The 25,234-nt window shown below is 40.0% G+C and overlaps 1 protein-coding gene across 1 annotated transcript; it reads right to left on the bottom strand.

Annotated features, from left to right (window-relative positions):
- Positions 1–21: 21 nt before the first annotated feature.
- On the bottom strand, positions 22–20,503 carry LOC117553427 (hemicentin-2-like). The gene is made up of 7 exons (XM_034227339.1): positions 20,345–20,503; positions 16,626–16,791; positions 15,813–15,888; positions 10,547–10,685; positions 10,136–10,465; positions 809–1,039; positions 22–621 (listed from the first exon to the last, which is right to left on the bottom strand). The coding sequence occupies exons 1-7, from the start codon at positions 20,397–20,399 to the stop codon at positions 551–553; spliced, it is 1,068 nt and encodes a 355-aa protein (XP_034083230.1). The 5' UTR covers positions 20,400–20,503; the 3' UTR covers positions 22–550.
- Positions 20,504–25,234: the final 4,731 nt, after the last annotated feature.

The raw sequence follows: 25,234 nt of genomic DNA, 5'->3' as shown, positions 1-25,234 counted from the left end.
TAAAGCAAGAAAGCACTGATGTTCGACAGGAGAATTCAGCATTTTAATACACAGCAGAATGAACATGACTTTAATGAAGGATCTGGAGCATTTCAAAAGTCTGGACACCACCTGTTAGTATCTTATACTACAGAAAAAAACAGCTGTACACACGACACAAACATTGTTTTGTGTCCATAAAATCTTTATGGCAGTACGAGTTTTGATTAGTGAAATGTACGAAAATACATTGTGAATTATTTCTACAGCAGCTTTCAGTCTTGAATATATGGAAGTTAGTTTGTGCGGATTACATAAAGATCAGATTAAAAGTTATTTTAAGAAAATGTACCTGTGCAGAATCTCTCGAAGCAGAGAGGTTTATCTGCTACTTAGAAACTCCCTCTGGGGAACTTTGGGATTGTATCCTTTGCAGACCATTTACATGCATAAAAACATATCACACTGCAGGAAAGGGAGACGGAACGAGTTTTCACTGACAAACGTTTCTCACAGCAGAAGCAGATTTTTGGAATAAAAATCATCACACATCACGTTGAGTCCTTAGTTTTTACGACCAGTTGATCGTCCAAATAAGCAAGACGGCCAACAGGAAATGCCCATTGTAACTGTTGGTAGTTCCTAAGAAGAAAGAGACAAATAAATTCCCTTGATACAGGATGTTTTAAAACTATTTAGAAAACATAACAATGCACTCGAATATTCAGGAAGGAAAGAACGTTTAAACCTCGTTAATAGGAACTCAATATGAAAGAACAATGGGGCTGTAAATATAGGTTTCAGGCATATGAAGCACTAATACACGTACCTGTGCCAGGGAGAACCTCCACTTCCACTGTGAAACGCGTCTGTCCCAGAAGAGACTTTGCAGTAACTGTGTAATTCCCAGCATGCTCTCTGCTGGAGTTAGTAGGCAGGGCGACCACCTCTCCGTCTCTGAACCAGGTGACGGATGGCGGGGGGTTTCCTCTCGCCTCGCAGCTCAGGCTCTCCCCCTCCCTCACCCGCAGCTTAGTGGGACACATGAGCTGTGGACCAACTGGGAGAAACGTGTCTGAGTTTTAGGTTCTGTGTGAGAGACATGCGAAATACCCACAACTGGCTAGAGAGAGACACAGATTGTTTCATTCAATGTCTTGTGTTTCTTTGCAGTTGTTTTGTCTTGTGATCACTGTTTGTCTCTAAGCAGTTGTTGTTATTTTTGGTCTCTGCATAGTTTTGTGTCTCTTCATAGTTGTTTTGTGTATTTGTGGAGTTGTTTTAGGTCTCTCTGTAGTTGTTTTGTCTATAGATTATCTTTCTTGGTCACTTTGTGTCTCTGTGGTCGCTTTGTGTCTCTGTGGTCGCTTTGTGTCTCTGTGGTCGCTTTGTGTCTCTGTGGTCTCTTTGTGTCTCTGTGGTCTCTTTTTGTCTCTGTGGTCACTTTGTGTCTCTGGTCTCTTTGTGTCTCTGTGGTCTCTTTGTGTCTCTGTGGTCTCTTTGTGTCTCTGTGGTCTCTTTGTGTCTCTGTGGTCTCTTTGTGTCTCTGGTCTCTTTGTGTCTCTGTGGTCGCTTTGTGTCTCTCTGGTCGCTTTGTGTCTCTGTGGTCTCTTTGTGTCTCTGTGGTCGCTTTGTGTCTCTGTGGTCGCTTTGTGTCTCTGTGGTCTCTTTGTGTCTCTGTGGTCGCTTTATGTCTCTGTGGTCGCATTGTGTCTCCGTGGTCTCTTTGTGTCTCTGTGGTTGCTTTGTGTCTCTGTGGTCGCTTTGTGTCTCTGTGGTCGCTTTGTGTCTCTGTGGTCGCTTTGTGTCTCTGTGGTCGCTTTGTGTCTCTGTGGTCTCTTTGTGTCTCTGTGGTCTCTTTTTGTCTCTGTGGTCACTTTGTGTCTCTGGTCTCTTTGTGTCTCTGTGGTCTCTTTGTGTCTCTGTGGTCTCTGTGGTCTCTTTGTGTCTCTGTGGTCTCTTTGTGTCTCTGGTCTCTTTGTGTCTCTGTGGTCGCTTTGTGTCTCTCTGGTCGCTTTGTGTCTCTGTGGTCTCTTTGTGTCTCTGTGGTCGCTTTGTGTCTCTGTGGTCGCTTTGTGTCTCTGTGGTCTCTTTGTGTCTCTGTGGTCACTTTATGTCTCTGTGGTCGCATTGTGTCTCCGTGGTCTCTTTGTGTCTCTGTGGTCTCTTTGTGTCTCTGGTCTCTTTGTGTCTCCGTGGTCGCTTTGTGTCTATCTGGTCGCTTTGTGTCTCTGTGGTCGCTTTGTGTCTCTGTGGTCGCTTTGTGTCTCTGGCCGCTTTGTGTCTCTGTGGTCGCTTTGTGTCTCTTTGTAGTTGTGTGTCTCTTTGTAGTTGTGTGTCTGTCGTGATCTCTTTGTCAATGTGATTACATTTGATTGTGGTTATTTTGTGTCTCTTGTGGTCACTTTGTGTCTGATCTATTTGCTTCTCTTTGTAGTCGTGTTGCCTGTCTTTGTAGTTTACGTTACTCATGTGGTTGCTTTGTGTCTTTTTTTGTGTCTTTGTTTGTTTAGTCACTTTTTGTAATAGTTTTTTCTCTTTGTAGTTATATTTCTTTGTGTCTCATTAGAGTTCTTTTAGGTCTCTTTGCATGGCCTTCATAGTCTCTTTGGAGTTGTTTTGCAAACATATAGTTTGTCTTTCGTGGTCGCTTTGTATTTCTTTGTATTCTGTATTATATCTTTTCCGATTTTTTTTTTTTATTGTTTTGGACTTTTTCTTGTGTTCTGTTATGGTGTTGCCCCTTGTGTAGTGTGTTTTGTGTCCCTTTTAGTTCTGTGTCTCTTCCTTGTTTGCACGTCTCTTTCTGAGTGATATGTTGCCAGTGAGGTCTCTGATTAATCAGATTAATGATAAAAACCTAGAGGACATTATTCAACTTCTGAAATCCTCCTCTTGCTGCCTTGATATTATTCCAACAGGATTTTTCAAAGATGTTTTTCCTTGCATGGCCTCAGATCTACTTCATATAGTAAACAAATCTCTTCACTCAGGTATTTTTCCACAGGCCCTGAAAACTGCAGTCATTAAACCACTCTTAAAAAAGAATAATCTAGATGCTTCAGTAATGAACAATTACAGGCCCATATCAAACCTCCCACTTCTAGGTAAAATCATTGAAAAAGTTGTTTTTCAACAGTTGAGTAATTTCTTGCATTTAAATAACTGTTTCGATGTGTTCCAGTCAGGCTTTCGTCCAAACCACAGCACTGAGACTGCTCTTGTAAAGGTCTTTAATGACATCCACTTAAACACAGACAGTGGCAGAACTTCAGTGTTAGTATTATTAGATCTCAGTGCTGCGTTTGACACTGTTGACCACAGCATATTACTAGACCGACTGGAAAACTGGGTGGGACTTTCGGAAACAGTTCTGAATTGGTTTGAATCCTACTTAAAGGACAGAAACAACTTTGTTTCTATAGATAAATACACATCTGAGTTGACAAATATGACATGTGGGGTTCCTCAAGGCTCCATCTTGGGGCCTCTTCTCTTTAACATCTACATGCTACCACTGGCTCAGATAATGAAAAACAACAAAATAAGTTACCATAGCTATGCAGATGACACACAAATGTACGTAACAATTTCACCAGGAGACTATGCTCCAATTCAAACACTGAGTAAGTGCATTGAACAAATCAATGACTGGATGTGTCAGAACTTTCTCCAATTAAACAAAGATAAAACTGAGGTAATGGTTTTTGGAGCCAAGTCAGAACGTATAAAAGTTAGCGCTGAGCTTCAGTGTGCAATGTTCAAAACAACAGATAAAGCCAGAAATCTAGGTGTAGTCATGGACTCTGACCTGAGTTTCAACAGTCACATTAAAACTGTTACTAAATCAGCCTACTATCACCTAAAGAATATATCTAGGATTAAAAGACTAATGTCACAGCAGGATTTGGTAAAACTTGTCCATGCTTTTATCTTCAGTAGACTCGACTACTGCAATGGTGTCTTCACAGGTCTCACTAAAAAATCTATTAGGAAGCTGCAGCTGATTCAGAACGCCGCTGCTTGAGTCCTCACTAACACTAAGAAAGTGGATCACATCACTCCTGTTCTGAAGTCTTTACACTGGCTTCCTGTGTGTCAAAGAATAGATTTCAAAATACTGCTGCTGGTTTATAAAGCACTGAATGGTTTAGGCCCAAAATACATTTCTGACCTCCTGCTAAATTATGAACCATCCAGATCTCTCAGGTCTTCAGGGACTGGTCAGCTTTCTGTCCCCAGAGTCAGAACTAAACATGGTAAAGCAGCGTTCAGTTATTATGCTCCAAATATCTGGAACAAACTCCCAGAAACCTGCCGGTCCGCTGCAACTCTGACTACTTTTAAATCCAAGCTGAAGACTTTTCTTTTTGTCGCTGCTTTTAATTGAACTATTCACATCTTAGACTGCACTGTAACTTTGATCCATGTACTTTTTTCTTTTAATGTTTAATTGACTGCACTGTAACTTTTATCCATGTATTTTTTCTTTTAATGTTTATTTTATTAGCTTTTCTTTTTAATGACTGATTTTAAATGCCATTTTCTTAATCTCTTTCATTTTTTGTAAAGCACTTTGAATTGCCTTGTGTTGAAAAGTGCTATATAAATAAACTTGCCTTGCCTTCTGACACTTTGGGTCCTTGGGCCTGTGATATTAAGCATGTTTACTAATCCTTATGGGTGAAGAGGAGTTTGAAAAGTTGTTCAGAGACCCATAAGAGACAACTTAATGCAGGGTTCGTAGCTACGGTCATTGAAAACCTGGAAAAGTCATGGAAATTCAATATGAAAATTCCAGGCCCTGGAAAAGTTATGGAAAACAATATTTTTCACAAAGTTTTGGAAAAGTCATGGAAAAAGTAACTAAAGTTGAGTCAAATATAATTTACATTTTATTTAATCGCCGAAATAATCTGCGGTCTCAATCTGTTATGTGCCATCATGACGCGCATGGTGTTATTTTTTAACATATGAAGCGCAAACTGTGTGCTCGAGTCTTCCTGCCTGTCGGGCCGGCTGAACTCTGCTGCTCCGTGATGAGGGTCAGCTACATTATCTACGGTGCGTTCGTTAACTGTGCGGAGTCACTGTGGCACAGACTGCACCGCTGGTCAGGGGCGGCGCCAGGGGGGAGCTAGGGGGTGCTGAAGCACCCCCCAGGATTGCCAAAGCACCCCCTAAGCACCCCCAAGAAATATGTGTTTTTTTTTTCTTTTTTTCCGAAAATTATTATTATTTTTATTAAATTAAATCAGAAAAATTATTGATTACATCAATGCAAATGTGAAACAAATAAATGTTTGACCAAAAACATAAAGCCAACACAGGTGATATGATTAGGCCAATGGCCAGCACCCATTCGATTTTTGACCTACCCATAGGCTAAATTACTTTGTGACACTTGAGTGACTTCCTGTTAGCTGGAGCCCCAAATTATTTGCTAACAGCAAAGTGACAAATGGATCGTTTTTTAGTCCTTAAACGTCCACGTGTGGACACTCAATCAAAACCACCTGAAAGCGAGAGGGATTCTGCACATAATAGGCCTCGTGAGTACAAGTAGCTTACTTCTGGGTCTGTTTCATTCAAGCACGAGCCATTTTGTGTGCGTGCGCAAGCGAGCGAGAGAGAGAGCTCGCGCACCGGTGGGTATCTACCGGAGATCGTTGTGGTTAGCATCTGGTGCTAGCTAGCCAAGCTAACGGATATAAGGAGCTTTTTCAACAACAAGGTGGAGGGAGAACTCTCTCCTGTCAGACTGAGTGAGAGTCTCAGATAACCTCAGCTCAGGTTAGGTTAAAGGACTCTCAGTGTTTAGATCAGTGGCGAACCGTGGCTATCACAACTGGACCTTCTGTAGACACACCCACCGCCCCCCCCTCCCCTCCGCGGCATTATAATGTCCGTCTTTTCACTGAATTGTCGTCTTGAAAAGGGTACTCACAACGATTCCGCAACAACTTCATCTTCACCTGTTGCACTTGTCATTTCAACGTTAAAAACAATAAAACGGCATGAATTGCTTAGTTGCATTCGTTCTAGATCCTCTGTCTCGAGCCAGTTAACTAGCAGGCCTTCTAGAATACCCTGGAACCGAGGGGAACGTTGAAAGAACACGCCCATTGGCTACAAATCAACATATGATTGGTTGATCAAACTGTCAGTCCAAACGTACGCTCTCATTCAGTGCAACGGCCAGGGCATTGGATCAAGGATGTAGAATACCTTGGTTGAAGGATATTCTACCCAGAGACCCAGACCCATTTTTCCCTTTAAACTGTGGGTTTTCTTCGGAAGTTTTTCCTTGTACGATGTGAGGGTCTAAGGACAGAGGGTGTCGTATTGTCATACTGATATTTGTACAAACTGTAAAGTCCACTGAGACAAATGTAACATTTGTGATATTGGGCTATATAAATAAACATTGATTGATTGATTGAGAGAACAAGATCTGATTGGTTGCTTTATTTTCTAACAAAAAACCACTGAAATGCGCAGAGCATGGTCCGAGAAGGACAAACAAATCAACGTAACACTGTAATATTACAGATCAACAACACAGATACGATTCTCATTTATTCATTTTATATACATTTTATTTATATAATTAAATCGATTTTGTTTGTTTTATCTGAGTGTTCCAGGGTATTCTCTGAATACCTTGAAGGCCCTGACGGTTCACCACTGATTTAGATAGTTCACTTTAGTCTAGTTATCTCAGTGGGTCTCAAACGGTTTGTTTTAAAAGGGGAGTGATTTGTAAAATATCTATAAAGAAATAGAAAATCTGTTTACAGTTCTGTTTCATATGTATGTTGAGAGATACTGTATATCCATAGATCTCTTCATTTTGGCTCTCAAAGTGCATCAGATTGATGCTTTTAACTTCAATATTTAAAAAAAAATCTTCCCGGGGGAGCTTGCATTTTTTTACATTTATACAAGTAAAACTACATTTTGCTTTAATCCCATGTAATTGTAGAATGAACACAGTCTTCCTTTGAAGATGTATAAGTCAGGTGTCTTGAGCAGTCAAAATTACCTAGTACAAATCATTGTACACATTTTTAAATATTATTTTCCACTTGTTACCATTGTGAGTCTATTTTTATGCAGCTCTGTGTGATTTTGTGGCTACAATTCAGGCTAATACACTACCAGAGGTGGAATAAGTACTCAGATCTTGTACTTGAGTAAAAGTACAAGTACTCAGATGATCTTGTACTTGAGTAAAAGTAGAAGTACTCAGATCTTGTACTTCAGTAAAAGTAGAAGTACTCAGATCTTGTACTTGAGTAAAAGTAGAAGTACTCAGATCTTGTACTTAAGTAGAAGTACTCAGATCTTGTTCTTGAGTAAAAGTAGAAGTACTCAGGTCTTGTACTTGAGTAAAAGTAGAAGTACTCAGGTCTTGTACTTGATTACAAGTAGAAGTACTCAGATCTTGTACTTGAGTTAAAGTAGAAGTACTCAGATCTTGTACTTGAGTAAAGTATTCTCATCAAAATATAGTGAAAGTAGCGACAGTAAAAGTAGTCGTTGTGCAGATTGGTCCATTTCAGAATAATATATATGATATGTTTTATAATAATTGATCATGAAATTGTTCTCAAAGCTGGTAAAGGTGCAGCTAGTTTGAATGACTTTGTATACTGCAGGGTAGCTGGTGGATTTACTCCAGGTGGAACTAAAGTCTGATTTAACACTTGATTATATTTCACATCATTCATCCACATCTGTAAAGTAACTAAAGGTATTAAATACATGTAGTGGAGTAAAAGTACACCTTTTACCTCTGACTTATGTTCACTGCCAACCTAAAAGTACCTCAAAAATAGTAATCAATAATGTATTGAAAAGTTATTTGGCTGATTGTTTTATATTGGCTCAGACATGTTATATGGGAGGCCCAGTCTACGTACAGATCACTCATTTTGAAATATTAAACTTAGTTTTCTTTTCTTTAATTTTTCATCCTCGTGTCTAATGCTATCACGAAACACACATTTGGTTGTTTATAGCATAAAGAACATCTGATTTAATGTGAGGTAGGGAAATAATCATTTGAGTATGTGTATATAAATATGTAATTTACAACAGCTGTAAGCTGCTTGAAAAGCTGGAAAATGCACCTTGAAAATGCTTGAATTTGACTTTGGAAAAGGTGTAAGAACCCTGAGATCTGTTTTTGGTTTTCTGTCTGCGTTGTGTTTTGTCTTGTTTATATCTGTCTATGGTTCCCTGTCGTTAGTTTCCCTGGTGTGTCTGATTACCCGATTGTGTTTACCTGTGGCCCCTGTGTTTTCTCCTCCCTCCTCACCTGTGTCTTGTTTGTGTGATTAGTCTTGTGTGTATTTAAGTTCTGGTTTTTCTGTCTGTCTTTGTCGGTTCGTCTTTTGTTGTTGACTGTGTTCACCGGTGAGTGTTCTGTCTGTCCCAAGTTCTATTTCGGTATCCTTGAAATAAAGGTGTATCAGTTTAATCTGCATTTGGGTCCTGCTTCCTTCGCTCTACCGTGACAGTGTGTGCGTGTGGGGAGTGTTGCAGTAGAACATTCAACTGTAGCGCTGGTGTATTAATGGGAAACCCTTAATGTTTGAGCACCCTCTATGAAACGTCAAGCTACCCCACAGCACCCCCTAGAGAAAATCTCTGCCGCTGGTGAACAGCTGTTAGAACGGGCAGTTCAGGTGTTCAGAGCTGAGCGGCAGAGCGTGATGTGAACTGAAAAGTTTTTCTGTCACAATATTATTTAAGGAATTGTTGAGCTAGCTAGCTAGCTAGCATACATTGTCACTATCTGCTAACGTTCGCTTTAGCCTTCGTTTTCTAATAGTTTTTTTCATAGGCTATAAACAGAGGTGGTATAAGGATAGATATTGTGCTAGAGTAAAAGTAGAAGTACTCAGATCTTGTACTTAATAAAAGTATAGTACTCAGATCTTGTACTTGAGTAAAAGTAGAAGTACTCAGGTCTTGTAGGCTACTTAATAAAAGTATAGTACTCAGATCTTGTACATGAGTAAAAGTAGAAGTACTCAGGTCTTGTACTTGAGTAAAAGTAGAAGTACCAGAGTGAAGGAATACTCTGTCACAGTAAAAGTCCTGCATTCAAAATGTTCCTCAAGTAAAAGTAGAAAAGTATCAGCATCAAAATATAGTTAATGTAGCAACAGTAAAAGTAGTCGTTGTGCAAATTGGTCCATTTCAGAATAATATATATGATATGTTTTATAATGATTGATCATGAAAGTGTTCTCAAAGCTGGTAAAGGTGCAGCTAGTTTGAATGACTTTGTATACTGCAGGGTAGCTTGTGGATTTACTCCAGGTGGAACTAAAGTCTGATTTAAGAGTTGATTATATTTCACATCATTCATCCACATCTGTGAAGTCACTAAATGTATTCAATACATGTAGTGGAGGAAAAGTACACCTTTTACCTCTGAATTGTAGAGGAGTAGAAGTACACAGTAGCAAAACATTGAAATACTTAAATAAAGTACAAGTATCTCAAAATTGTACCCAAGTAGTACTTGAGTTTATGAATTTAGTTACTTTACACCACTGGCTATACAGATAGAAAGACTAAGCTTTGCACAGAGGCATGAAAATACATTTTCAAAATGCTCAACAGTGTAGCCACAATTATAAACTGACTGCTACACAATTAAAATAAATGCTTTTATATATTTATATTAGATGTGACTCTTTGGCATTTCTGTTATTATTGACACTGCTGCTTTAGTTGTTCTGACTGCTAAAATCCTCTGTTATTCCTCATTTAAAGCCGATATTCCGTGGGGTCGGGGGCTCGGATCCTTGTCACCTTTTTCATACCTGATGAGTTTGCCTCCCTGACTACAGTTGCTTTAGCGTGTAGAAGCTAGTAAGCCTACTATTTGATTTGTTTTAGATAGGCACTACATGTTTCATATGCAGACCTTATTTTCCTGTTCCATGTTAAAATAAAACATTTTCAATGGTAATTTTTTTTTGGTCATGGAAAATGAGGTAAAGGTCATTGAGAAGTCATGGAAAAGTCATTGAAAATCATTGGTGAAAAAGTGTATGAACCCTGTTAATGATAAACATTCATACAGGTTAAATCATACACCCTCAATTTGTTATAAAAGATGAACAGTTTCACTCACAGAGGACAGCAGCAGTGAGTTTCTCTGACTCCACCACTGGAGGCTGTGGTCCGTCAGCTCCCAGCTCCAGCTTTGCTTCACACCAGAACTCGACTCCATCATCTTCTTTAGTGGAGGTGATGTTCAAAGTAAAGACTTCACTCACTGGTTTCTCATCTGTGTTTATGCTGCTCTGCGTGGGACCCAGTGCCGTCTGTCCTCTGTAGAAAGTCACTGTGAGGTTTTCCACAGGAGCAACATCCTGAACTTCACACTGCAGAGTGTACTGCTGACCCTCAGACATCGGCCCGGTGTGATTTACGAAGCTGATGGACACAATCTCTGGAGGCTCTGAGGAGACAGAATAATATAAACCTCACAGAAAAAGGAATTATGTCCTAACATGTAAGAAGGAGAAACTTATGAACTCACTGTAGACTGTCAGAGAAAGGTTTCTTTGGCACTGCCCTCCCTGGTCAGACATCGCATAACACACAGGCTTCATGCTCCATTCAGTCATCCTCTCCACTCTCCAGACCAGAAAACAATCCATCGTGAACTCAGGAGCTGCCTATAGTGGCAAAAAGTCCAACAAAACAAAGCTATTGATATAATGTTCAGATGAAGACTAAACAAGAGAATGCTTCCTGTGGCTGCTCTAGCTTAAACCATGGTTTAAAGGTCACCTATTGTGCAAAATTCACTTTTTCATGTCTCATGTCTCACTTTTTGTCCTGATCCATTTATATAAAAACCTGTCTGAAAATGAGCTGATCAGATTGTGAGATGTCATAATGTTGAAACAGAGGGGATTATGGGATGCTGCAATGATCTGTTTGGTGTTTGGAGCCAAACACTTCAGAGACATGTTTAGTATATATCCAACCCAGTCTCATAAAAAAACGTGTAATAACTACGTTGGTCCACAACGTAGGATGTAGTATTTCTACAAAAACGCCTCTGAAATTGTAAAATACCTAAGTTTTTTTTCACCATTCATTCCAATGTCACGTGATCTTCAAATTTCTCCCTGCAGAAAAAAAAACATGGCCGAATTTCGTTTTATTCTCGGTGTAAAATGCCTATTTTAAAGTTAGTTTGGCCATTAAAATGCCTTTTGATGTCATTTGATGGGAGAAATATGAGTTATTTCAGATTATGTGTGCAGTGGATGCACATGATCTTTAGTTTGCTAGTTATTACGAAGATTACTTCGGAAATTGTGTCTATACAACATTTCCATTGTCACCAACTGTTTAATGGTGTTATCTTTATTGCTACCCCCTTCCCAGTCAATGTATAGTGTTGGTCCACAGCGCAAACGTATTAGTTTAACTAAATCCGCATCTAAAATTGTGGCATAGATAGCCTACGTTATGTTCCCCTGTGCAATTCTCCATTTACTCAATAACACATAATTATCCTTGTGTTTATTTATTTGTTTGATTAATTAATAAACACAAGTTGGAGTCCGTCAGGACCGAGGGTCGGAGCAGCTAATTTGCTTTACAGAATATTACACCCGGAAGTAAGTATTCTCTCCGCTTCGCTTGACAAACTCCGTGATAGTCCTCAAGCTCTGTGATTGGAGAGTGTGCCGAGCGTCGAACAGCACTTGAAATGGGATGGAACCACGGCAGAATGTCCAAAACTGGATTTGAACGGGTCCCCCCCTCCCCCACCCCGTCCCCAGAACTACACATGCTGGCTATTGTGTTTCGCAACAAGTTCTCTATCTATGGCACGTCTCTACTGGGAGTGTAGTTTTAAAAGACGTTTTCGTATTTCCCATAATAAGAAGTGGCCAGTATTAAACTGTGTACATCCCTGGAGGTTTAGGGGATAGGAAACACTCAAATTTAAAACATATAATTAATAAATGGGTGAAAATTGCTTGTGCCCATAATGGGCAGCATTAACATATACCCACATGACAGCTAAGGTCAGAAGAGCTTTATTTAACAGCTGGTCTTATGTTTGTGACCCCTCCTGTTGTTAATTGATAAGCCTGAAACATGCACTTGTCAAGGTTCAGAGGCACATTTTGCAAATATGGCAGTAGCCATCGATCAGCTTAAGATAAGATATACTTTATTGATCCCAAGTTGTAAACATTTGTGTTACATCAGCATGTGTAACAGTTGTAAATATGCAGTGGTGTTTATTTGTAAATCATTTAGTATAATCACACACATTTTGTGTTTTATATTTAATAATTCTATGTTCTTTATTTATTGATTGTTCAATACCTGACAAGGCCGGAGATGAAAAACTTTGGTCGCAGGTTCCTCAACAGTGCATTACAAGACATCTATCAATATGTGTGTACCTCCACCATTAAGCTGTCGTATTCTGCACATTTATTATACTATCTACATACATCTTATATAAGAGTATAATACATATGTATAATATCAGTTAAAATAAGTGCTTCAACATAGTTAACATTGCTGGAGGTATACACAAAGTTTTTCATTCATTGCATAACTACACCGTTTGTGTATATGATATGTCAATAAACCTTAGAAAATCTTGAAATCTTGAAAGGGATGTGCAAAATAGTCATTATATACAGTCTTTAATTAACTATTAGTAGAGAATAACGAGTAATGAATATACTTTATAGGGATCCTATTAATATCTAATAATAAAAATAATGAAATTCAATAACATGCTTTAACCACTAGGTGTCCCTTTATATCAGCTGTGCACCTTTATGGTGTAAATACAGCCTATCTACCAATTGGATCAAATATAAAAGTCAGCCGAATTAGTGTTGATACTGCAAGGAGACGTATTGTGTGAAAAGAAATGTAAGATGTTTAATGGCTGATATATTTATGATCCATGTCACGTTTTCAGTGTTGGCGGCAGTTCCTCATGTTTGTCTAGAAGTCTTCTCATCAGGGCTCTATAAATAGAGAACTACGGCAGATATGTAATATTTAATGCAGCCGAACCGTGTATTACAATGCCGTTATGTGATGACTTTCAAAGAGAAAAGCAAGCACACTCGGAATAAAGTGTTTTCGGTCTGTTTCCGGTATTTGTTTATGACGATGTGATGTGAGATGTGAGACTGGAATTGCACAGGGGAAAATAACGTATAGGCCTATGCCACAATTTTAGATGCGGATTTTGTTAAACTAATACATTTGCTCTGTGGACCAACACTATACATTGACGGGGAAGGGGGTAGCAATAAAGATTACACCATTAAACTGTTACACAACATAACAGAAATAATATCGATAGCAGCGTCCCTAGCAACCACCTTGGTAACAATGAAAACTTCCTGAAGTAATCTTCGTAATAACTAGCAAACTAAAGATCATGTACATCCACTGCACACATACTGTAATCTGAAATAACAACTCATATTTCTCGCATCAAATGACATCAAAACGCATTTTAATGGCCAAACTAACTTTAAAATAGGAATTTTACACTGAGAATAAAACGAAGTTCGGCCATGTTTTTTTTTTCTGCAGGGAGAAATGTGAAGATCACGTGACTCTTGCGGCTTTCACACCAGCGCTTTTCCCTTTCTAGCTCCGAGCGGGAGCTTTTCTGGTTCAGCTCCGGTTTCCCTTTTCTGCTCCCGCTCTGTTCACACCACCCAGCACCCGACTGGTGCTGCCGCTGCTGCGTCATGACGTCATCGTTTACATCGCTGATTTGCTCCCCAACGGCATTACGGCGCTCACCACAACGGGGAACTGCGTCGGGTCGATGATCGTGTTGCTTTTAATCACACGAAGCCAGAATAAATTGAATAACGACTTTTTCCAACCTTATACTTTGCTCCAGAGTGCCGTGGTTCATTGTTTATTAATGTGTTTTCTGCATCATTTACCGACCGCTGCAGTGTTGGCTGCTCTTCCACGGGAGTTTATTCTCCTCCGTTAGCTCCCGGTTAGCTCACACTGCTGCGGCCACTCTAAAGTATTCACTGTCCGACTCACACAAGCAGCTGATACATATCCCCAGTTCCCCTTAGCCTAAGTGAATGTGTGTGTCAGTCTGAATTGACGCTGTTTGGTATCACAACGCTGTTATGAAAGTTTCTCTGGTATAAAATGGGTGATGTTAGCATAGCAACCAAAGCTAAACTGACTACTTGCTATTGCTATCCTATTGTGGCATAAACCGTTTTCTACAGGCACATTTTACCGCCGTATTTTTATTATGATTCTACTTGTGATAGTCGGACACGACAACCTGTGCAGCCCATGTATTGATTCCATCCGATAGCTGCTATAATACAAAACAAAACGTCTGCCTCTCTCCACAATGATCAATAACAGTGAACGGATGGTCAAAGTAAGGTACAAATAAACAGAACGAAGCCTGGTTAGTGTTGCCTGACTTTATAAAGTGTGTTTATAAGCACTACTGCTTACTAGGCAGGCATGACAGTTGACCCATGTTCAGGGGAGGAGGGTTTAGTTTCCTGTACGCCTCGACGTAAGAGAGACGTAAGCGACGCCACCTCTTAGCTCCGAAGCTCTTGCCTCTAGACCGACAATTTTTTGGAGCTGGAAGTGAACCCGATTCCGGAGCTAAGAGCCGGCACCGCTGCGGTGTGAACAGGAAAAACCGGCGCTTTTCAGGCTCCAGCTCCGAGCCGGAGCTGAAAAAGCGCTGGTGTGAAAGGGGCAATAGACGCCAGCCATTGGAATGAATGGTGAAAAAAAACGTAGGGATCTTACCATTTCAGAGGCGTTTTTGTAGAATTACTACGTCCTACGTTGTGGACCAATGCAGTTATTACACGTTTTTTTATGAGACTGGGTTGATATATCTGAGACCTGTAATATATTGATGAAAAACAGTATATAGGGGACCTTTAACATAGATAGGAGATAGATTCATTTCAATGTCAGCTGCTCACCGGCGCATGAAAACGGACATTTTGTGACCGTTATGCATTAATGTATAATTTAGTTTTGAATGTGGTCTTATCTTCAACTAAGAACAATAATAATTCATTAGATTGTAAACTTTAGTCTAAGTTATCTCAGTGGGTCTCAAACGGTTTGGTCATCTATGTAAACAAATATTTCCATCTCTTTAATATAGTTGTTCAAAATAAGTTAAATCATTCCAATGTCAGTAAAAAGTAAAAAATCAAAAAACACAGTTTAAAAGGGGAGTGATTAGTAAAATATGCATAAATAAAAAGAAAGAATGCAGACTAGGTATAAAGATAGGAGAGAGGAGTATATCAATGATGTGTTATTGGTTGTGAGCATATTCTAATGGTTTTTGGAGTATTGAAATATATACAGTTCTGTTTCATAAGAGTGTTGAGAGCTGTATCCATAAATCTCTTAATTTTGCTCTCAAAGTGCACCAGATTGATGCATAGCTTAAATTTAAATTTAATTTAATATATTTGTAGAAAGGCAGGAAATGGAATTAAATCGAGAAAAATGTTTCATTCCGGAGGAGTGTGTCCCCCACTTCTCAAACCAAAGTTACACCCTTGCTTAGAGTAATACCCATAAATTCACATCCTTTTTCTTGCCACTGTATAAAACATGGATCATCCAGGGACGGGGCCCATATAAAATGCGCACTTGCAATTTCTTAAGCCTCGCCTTCGATCTGCAAGCCTCGGGTCAGTCAAATAAATAGAGGGAAAAAACCTAAATATTCAGCTTTTTACCATTTTAGGGCCCAATGAATATCTTACCAGTGAGACTACCCAACCAACACCTATAAACCCCGCCCTCGATAAAGAGCAGTTGGCTGTGACTGGTTCTCCAAACCTGTGACAGGAAAGTGAATTGTTAATTTTTCACAGTAACATACCTCCCATACAGTAAAGCCAAGACAACACGGGGGATAGGTTCAAAGTAGGTGCTAGTCCTAGCCTTTTTCAAAGTGCTGAATGCCTGCTTCCATGCACAAATTGGACTAAAGTATAATTCTTTAAAACAAATTGAAATCACTTGTAAAATTAGCACAGATAATTGCTGGAGTAGGACATGGTTGGTATAAATTGACAAGGGAAAATATACTTTTGTACTATAAAATATCAGAAGATTGTTAAAAATCCATCCCAGATTATCAAAGCTCAAGATGATGTCTTTGAATAACTCTGTATATCAATGTAATATGATATAATACAGAGAAAAGCAAGAAATATTTTTGATTTAAAAGGTATCAAATAGCACGTTTAACTTGTAAAAGTACTTAAGTTATTAATGGATTATTTGGCTATTAATTAAAACTCCATAGCTCTAAGGGTGAAAACGTAATTTACCCGATGCTATTGTCACTTACTTTAATGCTTTGGTGTGAATTGACATGTTGCTTCAGATGTAATCCACATCTCCTAAGAGTGGTTTATAATAAATAAAAGGTAGACAGACCGGAACATTTGCTATTTGGAATTTAGCTGAAGACCCTTGAATCATAATTCTTTTAAAATTCATTAAAAGGAAAACTTAGCAGACCAAATGTTAATTGAAGAAACCTTTAGTCACAGTAATCCCCGACATACCTGACCACCAGAGAGGAGGGGGTCAGCGTCAGCGGGCAGCCGACCTCTGAGACGCTGAGAGGAGAAGAGGGTGGAGACGGGAGGATCCTAGCTGAGGGAGAGGGAGGCGAAATCTGCAAAGGAAGAGGTGGAGCAGGCGTGTAAACGGAAACAGGGGAGGAGGTAGCTGAAGGAAAGAGGGGTCAGGGAGGGAGAGGAAGAAAAACACAATCAGTTACTTCAATATGAAAAAATACAAATATTTCAAAGGCTCCCAGTCATTTTCCATTATGAAAGATTTGGTAATGGGTAAAAGTACTTTCTCTCAAAGAATACTTCACTTCAATACGAATTTTCTTTAAAGGTCCCCTATTATACTGTTTTTCATCAATATGTTATAGGTGTCAGATATATACAGAACATGTCTCTGAAGTGTTTTGGCCACCAAACAGATCATTGCAGCATCCCATAATCCCCTCTGTTTCAGCCCTGTTTCCAAAGTGCTGATTCTCTGTCTGTTACTTTAGATGAAAATAAGGAGCCCCTCCCCACGCCCCTCTGAGAGAGATTTGGTTAAAAAATAACTCAATCAGGAGGAGATTCAGGTGATAAGGGGGGGTTACCTTGGTTGCTGATTGGCTAATGGTTACACAAGACAAACAATCGTTATGACATCAAGTGTCCAAAATCTGAACAGCTCATTTTCAGACAGGTTTTTATAGAAATGGATCAGGACAAAAAGAGAGAATCTTTTTTCCTGACACTTTCAGAGTCTCTTTCCACAGAGGGGACACATGTTGAAGTAGAAGAGACATGAAGAAGAGGGGACACATGTTGATGTAGAAGAGACATGAAGAAGAGGGGACACATGTTGATGTAGAAGAGACATGAAGAAGAGGGGACACATGTTGATGTAGAAGAGACATGAAGAAGAGGGGACACATGTTGATGTAGAAGAGACATGAAGAAGAGGGGGACACATGTTGATGTAGAAGAGACATGAAGAAGAGGGGACACATGTTGATGTAGAAGAGACATGAAGAAGAGGGGACACATGTTGATGTAGAAGAGACATGAAGAAGAGGGGACACATGTTGATGTAGAAGAGACATGAAGAAGAGGGGGACACATGTTGATGTAGACTAGACATGAAGAAGATGGGGGACACATGGTGATGTAGAAAGAGACATGAAGAAGAGGGGACACATGTTGATGTAGAAGAGACATGAAGAAAGAGGGGACACATGTTTGATGTAGAAGAGACCTGAAGAAGAGGGGACAATGTTGATGTAGAAGAGACATGAAGAAGAGGGGACACATGTTGATGTAGAAGAGACATGAAGAAGAGGGGACCATGTTTGAGTAGAAGAGGACATGAAGAAGAGGGGACACATGTTGATGTAGAAGAGCCATGAAGAAGAGGGGGACACATGTTGAAGTAGAAGAGACATGAAGAAGAGGGGACACACATGTTGATGTAGAAGAGACATGAAGAAGAGGGGACCACATGTTGATGTAGAAGAGACATGAGAAGAGGGGACACATGTGATGTAGAAGAGACATGAAGAAGAGGGGACACATGTTGATGTAGAAGAGACATGGAGAAGAGGGGACACATGTTGATGTAGAAGAGACATGAAGAAGAGGGGACACATGTTGATGTAGAAGAGACATGAAGAAGAGGGGACACATGTTGATGTAGAAGAGACATGAAGAAGAGGGGACACATGTTGATGTAGAAGAGACATGAAGAAGAGGGGACACATGTTGATGTAGAAGAGACATGAAGAAGTGGATTTTGCATAATAGGTGACCTTTAATGATGTGTTGTCTTCCCTTCAACTGCAATTTTGTCCTGGTTTTACTGCTCATATATAATCATTAAAAAAATCCTTATCCAAGTCTGCTATACACCTTTTAAAGCCGCCATTATTCCGACTTATTACCCCATGTGTAACTTTTCTTATTGGCATTATGGTAAATAAATGTCATTTATCCTTATACCTTATTCTTGATTCATAAAAAGGCTAAAATGTTGACTATATTCGAAACCAGAATAACTTTTCTTAAAGGGGCCCTATCCTTCTTATTGTCAAGTTCATATATAAAGAACGAAATCTGAAACGTGTTATTTTTGAAGCAAATAGATTAAATAACCTCCCGACAGACAAACATTTAGACAATGGGTCTACTTGGAAGGTTAATAAAGTTTAATCACAAATTGAAAGTCTTAACGTTTTTTTCTTTTGTATATCTTTATATTGTTGTATTTATGAGTCATTTCCCTTTCCTTACATAATACACTCAAGGGTCAATTGAATTTTGCCATCTCGTGAAATAATACTGTTTCTAGCTGATCTATTGTGAACCATTGTTTTGTAGCACTGAATACACCCAGTGTGTTCCTCTGAGGAAGGAAGGACACCCTGCCCCATTGAGAGAAGTCGCTCCTCTTTTCTATGACCATTGTTCCCTGAACCCTGAGTTTGTTCTGACGCCTATCAGATGATCTCACTCACAGTAGCTCTCCGGGGTGTGTGTGTGTGGGTGTGTGTGTTGGCATACCGGCTGTCAAAATTAATAGCTCTGTTTCCCACATGCCAGTCAGCAAAATGAGTGAATGATGTCCATACTGACCGTGACAAAACAGTGTTTCTGTCTTTTGTAAAATCAGGAATCAAACTCCAGCCTTCAATATATAATCAGTAGTACTTCTATTCTTTTATCTGATTACAAGAATACGTTTCCTGTATTTGGTACGTGAAATTCTGCTCACAATGTTCAGAGCTGCCAGTGTTTTCCGAGACAAGATTTTTCTTATTTTCCAGTGAGTATATTACTTTATGTTAAGTTAAGTAGATATATGTCAATTGTACAAAATTGAAACTATACTTTCTGTGATTTACTAGTAGTCAGTGATGGTAATACTCATATCCTTTACTGAGTTTAAAATAAAAGATAAACATTCAAAATGTAATTAAAGTATGTTAATATTAGCAACAAATTATACTTGATGTATTAAACACTAATGTTGTCGAAGTGCAGATTTTGGATTCTACAATTCAACCAACAATTGACTGTAGTGCCATTAACTTTTATTCAACTTTATGAGGTGTGGAGAAATGTCCTTATTAGCAATGCATTAAATTATATATTTTGTTGAATGTACTAACAATTTTGATTGCACTGCAACTGCAGGATTTCAAGTATAAAGTAGCATAAAATGGACACATTAAGTATAAATACATCAAAATCATACTTAAGTAAAGTAAATGTATACTCACTCACTTATTTTGCCCAACTACTAATGTTTTCTTCACTGTTTTAAATGATATCACAGTGATGATTTCCCCTTAGTTATCCTTTCTACCTGTAGTTCCAAATATGGGGTTTCTACCAAATCTAAGTGACTCAAGATGAATTCAGATAGTGGCAAATAAAATATATTATTGCTCCCCAAAACACTGGAGTGTTACGTCTTTAAATCTGTAAACAAGTTTGAAAATCACACAACATGAGAAGGGACAACCCCTCTTAGGTTCAGCTGCTCTCACATTCACAACCTGTGACGAAGTACAGCAGAATTCACTGTAAGAGCTCACAAGCCCAAAATAACTTTTCTGTTTCAAATGCACCGTCTTTATCACTTGTTCTACACTGACTGTTTCCACATGGAGCCAACTTTCTCACCCTGTATCCTCTCATCATGCCTGCATTCATCCAGCTGTCATTCCACCCACCTGAGATGAACAAGCAAAACAGCAGAAGTGTGATTGGCCGTCCAGACGCACACATCCTTAGTCTGCAGATATTACGTCTCAAACACCGGGACTGGCTGTGTGAAGCTGGCAGAAACACAGAGTAACTTCTGAGGAGAAACACGGAGTACCTCAGGTATTTATGGGAGGGTGGGTGGGTGTGTATTCATGTTTTTTTAGCGTTTGTCTGAAGCTGATGATGGGGCGATTCCTTCACTTTGGCCCCTGATACTAACCATGGGCGTTCTCTGTTAGTAAATCAAGAGAGGAAGGAAGGGAGGGTCAAGAATAATGCAGGGGGAGTTTATGTGTGTGTGTGTGTGTGTGTGTGTGTGTGTGTGTGTGTGTGTGTGTGTGTGTGTGTGTGTGTGTGTGTGTGTGTGTGTGTGTTGCCTCCCTAACTTCCAGAATGCTCCTTTTATTATTGACAAGCTTAGCCCTCTTTCTTCTCTCTTTGTTTAAATATGTAACGCAGTCTCTACCCTTGGTCTTTCACTCTGCAGACAGGGATGACTGCCTTACAAGAAGTAAAAAAAATGACAAAGATTTGATTCTTTATCCACATTCGATAAATGAAAAGGTGTTGAGTTTAAGCCTCGTAATTATTTTTATTTCATTTATCTCATAAAGGCTGCTCATATATAAACATTTGAAAAAGTGGAATCAGTATCCTCATGTCCTTTACTTCAGTACTGATGATGATATTCGCTCTTCTTTTTCTGACTCACCTTTACTCACCGCTGGGTCACCAGACCTTCCTTCCACCAACACACTGACCTCCTTTTCCCCTCTCTCTCCAAGTGAGGTTCTTACCCTCATTACCTCTGCCCGCCCTACCACCTGTCCTCTGGACCCTATCCCTTCAAACCTCCTTCAGACTATCGCTCCTGATATTCTACCGTTTCTCACCCATTTCATCAACACTTCTCTAACTTCTGGTCACTTTCCAAACAGTCTCAAGGAGGCAAGAGTAAACCCTCTCCTAAAGAAACCCACTCTCAACCCGTCTGATGTTATAAACTACAGGCCTGTCTCTCTCCTCCTGTTCCTGTCTAAATCACTTGAACGCGCTGTCTTTAAACAACTCTCCTGTTATCTCCATCAGAACAACCTTCTGGATCCGCACCAGTCTGGTTTCAAGGCAGGTCACTCCACAGAAACTGCTCTCATTGCTGTCACGGAGGAACTGCACACTGCCAAAACTGCATCCCTCTCCTCTGTCATCATCCTGTTGGACCTGTCTGCTGCATTCGACACGGTGAATCATCAGATCCTCCTTCGCACTCTCCAAAAACTTGGAGTTTCAGGCTCTGCACTTTCCCTCCTCACCTCATACCTGAAAGACCGTACCTACAGGGTGACTTGGAGAGGGTCTGAGTCCGACCCTTGTCAATTAACTACAGGGGTCCCTCAGGGCTCTGTTCTTGGTCCCCTCCTCTTCTCCCTGTACACAAACTCGCTCGGATCAGTCATTAGCCCGCATGGTTTTTCTTACCACTGCTACGCTGACGACACCCAATTAACTCTGTCCTTTCCCCGCTCAGAGACCCAGGTCGTCGCACGCATCTCTGCTTGTCTAGCTGACATCTCTCAGTGGATGTCTGATCATCACCTCAAACTCAACCTTGACAAGACTGAGCTGCTCTTCCTTCCGGGAAAAGATTGTCCCACTCTTGACCTAACAATCAACATCGGCACCTCAGTTGTTTCCCCGACTCAGACTGCAAGGAATCTGGGTGTGACCCTAGATAACAACCTGTCCTTCACTGCAAACATCGCTACTACAACCCGTTGCTGCAGATACACGCTTTACAACATCAGGAAGATACGTCCCCAGCTGACACAGAAAGCGACGCAGGTTCTGATCCAGGCTCTCGTCATCTCACGCCTAGACTACTGCAACTCCCTCCTGGCTGGTCTACCTGCATGTGCCATCCGACCTCTGCAGCTCATCCAGAATGCAGCGGCTCGTCTGGTCTTCAACCTACCTACATTTTCCCACACCACTCCGCTCCTCCGCTCCCTTCACTGTCTTCCGGTAACTGCTAGAATCCACTTCAAGACACTGGTACTTGCTTACCATGCTGCGAATGGATCTGGCCCTTCGTACATCCAGGACATGGTTAAACCGTACACCCCAGCACGTGCACTACGCTCTGCATCAGCCAAACGACTCGCTGCGCCCTCGCTGCGAAGGGGACCCAAGTTCCCAACGGCAAAAACACGTGGGTTTGCTGTCCTGGCTCCAGGATGGTGGAATGAGCTCCCCATTGACATCAGGACGGCAGATAGCTTGCACATCTTCCGGCGCAAACTGAAAACTCATCTCTTTCGACTCCACTTCGAGCGATAGAACTATTAACGAAGCACTTTTATACTAATAAAGGACTGGCTTTTCTAAAGCCAGTTGAGTAGCACTTGAAATGTTTTTGCTCTATGAAGCCTGATGTACTTATATGATTCTGTTTTCTTCAAGTTGTATTTTGTTGGTCGAACGCACTTATTGTAAGTCGCTTTGGATAAAAGCGTCAGCTAAATGCAATGTAATGTAATGTAATGTAATACTGGTAGAAACACTCCATTACACGTTAAAGTCCTAATTTCAATATGATCCTTAAGTAAAAGTACAGAAGACTTGACAGCTAAATGTACTTGAAGTATTTAAAGTAAAAGTACTTTTCATTCAGAATGGCTCCATTGAAAAATGTTTCTACAATATTTAAATCTTTCTTTTGATCATAGGGAAAGGGACATTTTGATCTTTGATTTTCATCGTCAAAAAATAAACGTTTTCCCCTCATTTTACAGTGGGTTAATGACTTAACGTAAAGTGAAATACCAAAGTAAAGTACAAGTATTAAACAAATGTGACTTAATGGTGGGGTAGGTAAGTTTGAGAAACCGGCTCGAGATACACTTTTTGTTATATTCCATGGAATGCTCTTAACATCCCGATAGCAATGAATATCTAAAGTGCTTTGACAAAAAATCCATGAAAAAATGTCATCTGTGGAAGCCGTAGTACTGTAAAAAGCACGACCAATCATCTGAGCCGGCCCGGCTAAAGTAACTGGATGGCCTACCTGCCTGTCAGCCTTCCATCTGGGCACAAACTTATCTCGTGCCCTCATTGGTCATGTGCGTGTTCGTGTGTGTTGGAGGAGGGGCTCTGTAAGGAAGTGGCAGATTTTTTCCTGCTGTGTATTTTCAAATTCTAGCTCACTCGAGCTGGTTTCTCCAACATTACCTACCCCACCTTTAAGTAAAGTATTTTTTTACTTCTCAGGAGTTGCTTTAACTTCCAGTAACTGCTAGAATCCACTTCAAGACAATGGTACTTGCATACCATGCTGCGAATGGATCTGGCCCTTCCTACATCCAGGACATGGTTAAACCGTACACCCCAGCACGTGCACTCCGCTCTGCATCAGCCAAACGACTCGCTGCACCTGCACTGCGAGGGGGACCCAAGTTCCCATCAGCAAAAACACGTGGGTTTGCTATCCTGACTCCAAAATGGTGGAATGAGCTCCCCATTGACATCAGGACAGCAGAAAGCTTACACACCTTCCGGCGCAGACTGAAAACTCATCTTTTTTTAATCCACTTCGAGCGATATAATTACTACAGATAATTACTAACAAAGCACTTATATTCTAATTGTAGGTGCCATGATGCTACTTAGCCCAAGTTCATTATTTGTATTATTATTATTTGTTTACGTCACTTATTTGTTTGTTGAGCACTTCCGGTAATTGTCACATGGGTGTGGTTTGTCTATTTAAGTCACCTGTTTCATGTCGAGTGCGGATGACAGAGGGTGAGCTTGTGCTGTCATTTTTTCTGTTGACCGTTTTGTCCATAGTTACTATGTTATGATTTTGTTTATTAAATATCCCAAAAACTATCTTGCTTCACTATGGACTTTCTCTTCGAAACGCGTCACAGTTTATAGCCAAGTTTAGCCTCTCGGCGACTCAAACGTAACTGGGGATTGAGCCGCCACACTAATAAAGGACTGGCTTTTCTAAAGCCAGTTGAGTAGCACTTGAAATGTTTGGCTCTATGAAATCTGATGTACTTATATGATTCTGTTTTCTTCAAGTTTGTATCTTCTTGGTCGAATGCACTTATTGTAAGTCGCTTTGGATAAAAGCGTCAGCTAAATGCAATGTAATGTAATAAACCCAGTTACTGTAAACCCACGCTACCTGCCAGAAATCAACCCCCAGACATACAAACAACTACCAGCATTTGATGCTTTACTCCATGGAGATAAGACAGACTATTGGACATCATCAGGTGGACACAAACACACCTTAAAATGCTATTTGGCTACAAGTCTTCTGGAAGTGTTGTTGAGCTGTATTAGATGATATTAGTTGGGAAGTTTCTGCACTTGTTTTTACTAACGGGCAATAAATGATTTCAGCCTGTTAAATATGAACCTTGTTCTCTGTGTGTTCGTGCTCTGTAATCGACTCACACCCATTCTCACTGTAACAGCTTTCGGTAATCTTCCCGTCAGACATGAGGAAGTGTGGGGTATAAAGTCTGGACTGGCTTCAGGTGCGCCCCAGTTTCTGTTTCTTGTTGAGGGTTTGACGAAACATTTTGGATATTTGAGCTTCAAAGAACTGACTTCAGGTAGGTGATCTTGTCTTTTCTTTTTTGGTTGAATAACTTTAAACAGCTGGACTTCTGTAGGATATTGGGTCTATCTAAATGCCGCCATGTACTGTATCTGATCATTTAAAGCTTTCACTTTTTAACCGACCTTAAACGAATGAATAAATTATTAACAAATGTAAAAATATAAAACTACACACTATTAAACTATTCAAAAAAAATTCAATATCAACAATTCCATTC

The sequence above is a fragment of the Gymnodraco acuticeps genome, unplaced genomic scaffold, assembly GCF_902827175.1.
Source record: "Gymnodraco acuticeps unplaced genomic scaffold, fGymAcu1.1, whole genome shotgun sequence".
NCBI classification, from domain to species: domain Eukaryota; kingdom Metazoa; phylum Chordata; class Actinopteri; order Perciformes; family Bathydraconidae; genus Gymnodraco; species Gymnodraco acuticeps.
Note: the sequence above shows the minus strand (reverse complement) of the source record. Positions and strands in the feature narration are given on the sequence as shown.

Coding starts and splice junctions, on each gene's coding strand:
- LOC117553427 (XM_034227339.1), bottom strand. CDS start 20,399: ATGTGTGCGTCTGGACGGCCAATCACACTTCTGCTGTTTTGCTTGTTC. Junction 16,792..20,344: donor GTTTTGCTTGTTCATCTCAG/GTGGGTGGAATG, acceptor TCTTTCCTTCAG/CTACCTCCTCCCCTGTTTCC. Junction 622..808: donor GGAGGTTCTCCCTGGCACAG/GTACGTGTATTA, acceptor CTTTCTTCTTAG/GAACTACCAACAGTTACAAT.